The sequence below is a fragment of the Otolemur garnettii genome, unplaced genomic scaffold (genome assembly GCF_000181295.1).
Source record: "Otolemur garnettii isolate 467f Iridium unplaced genomic scaffold, OtoGar3 scaffold00064, whole genome shotgun sequence".
Classification (NCBI taxonomy): Eukaryota; Metazoa; Chordata; class Mammalia; order Primates; family Galagidae; genus Otolemur; species Otolemur garnettii.
The window spans coordinates 9539089-9540525 of NW_003852459.1; the positions used below are offsets into that span (position 1 = coordinate 9539089).

General features: G+C 38.8%; 1 protein-coding gene across 1 annotated transcript in view; it reads right to left on the reverse strand.

Moving 5' to 3' along the window:
* The window catches only part of RND3 (Rho family GTPase 3), an 18565-nt gene continuing 17128 nt past the window's right edge, over positions 1-1437 (reverse strand). Inside the window, exon 5 of the mRNA XM_003793013.3 lies at positions 1-565. Within this exon, the coding sequence (XP_003793061.1) occupies positions 314-565 (252 nt within the window). The 3' untranslated portion in view covers positions 1-313. The remainder of the gene's footprint in view (positions 566-1437) is intronic.

A 1437-nucleotide genomic window follows, 5' to 3' on the forward strand; every position in this document is an offset into this window, starting at 1 on the left:
CAAAGTGTGATTTTTCTTCTTGGAGGTACTCGCATTCCTCCTCATCTTCCTCTAGCTCATTTATTTCTCTCTCTTTTTTTGGCATATTTTTCAAGTCACACCTCAAAACTCTTCCATGTACTGACTTCTCACCACTTGGTCTACATGCCAAACCTAAGGACAGGATTCCAAAAAGATGAGCATCCTCTCAAATGCTTCCTAAGCCTCGAGTGTATGTGACTTTGGCTGTGCACTTCATTCAGACGTCACCTTTTTGCTTGGCTGTTGTTTTTTACACCAGATTCCCTTGTCCTCATTAAAGATAACGAAAGATTCACATCACAGTGCAGCTCTTTGCTTTGTCCTTTCGTAAGTCCGTAGCAACTGCCGAGAGTTCTGGTCTGCTAGGCATGTGTGAAATCCGCTTTGTGGCCCTTTGTGATTTGTTCCGCTTAACGTTTTTATTTGTCTTATTTACACATGCCAAGGTGGCAACGTGAAAAATGTCTCTGACACTATTTTCTGACTGTAAAGCTGAGCATTCGATGTAAGTAGCTGCTCCGATCTGTTTGGCCATATTTGCCCCCTGATAAACAAAAGAAGGGATTTTAGTCAGCAGTAAGACTTTGGAGGAGAGTTAGAAAGTCTCTTCTATACCATAAAATAAGGCTGCATTGCAAAACATTTTCTGATATGTTGACTGGATTTTCATCCCTTCACTGTAAAACAAAACACTTTTTAAAAAAAAAACTTGAACTGCCTTATTTGTTACTTCATAAATATTTTTAGTCAAGACCCAGTCCTAAGACACTCATTATCATTTACTCATTGATACTGCTAGAGCTCCCCGTAGATGCTAAGGGCTGACCTAATGTCACTGGCTCATTAATAAACGGTGACCCTGGTCATCAAATAATTTGAAAGGATCCAAAGAAGAGGAGCTTTGGATCGTGATTCATCTCCACTATCAACTATAACCAAGAGTGAATTCATAGCAAGCATAGAATTGCCAAGACAGCCTTACTTACTACTAGAAAATGTGATCATGAACATAAACTCTGTATTTTCCACCCCAGCTCTGCCAGGGGTGATGTGGCCTCTAGAGCTTGTTCCAGCACCTCATGGGGCACTTAATTTCTCTCTCTTTGAGTGTAAATGGCACTCAAGACTTGTGACTAGGTTGTACCAAAAAACGGGCAATGAATGAAATTTAAAATCAATTTTTAAATTTACATGATTGTATCTTAGAGCCAAAATAAGTTGAGGGAAAGAAGACTCCTCTGATGGCATCTATTACTTGATGAAACACAAAATGTGTGATTTCTAAGCGTGGACAATGCTGCCAGTATACACAATGATAAGCATGTGTGCATCAGTCAAAGTGGCTTATTTAAATAACCAAACTTTTATTAATTAGAAATGCAAAACAAAGAAGACTGCTGTATTTACAAAAAAAAA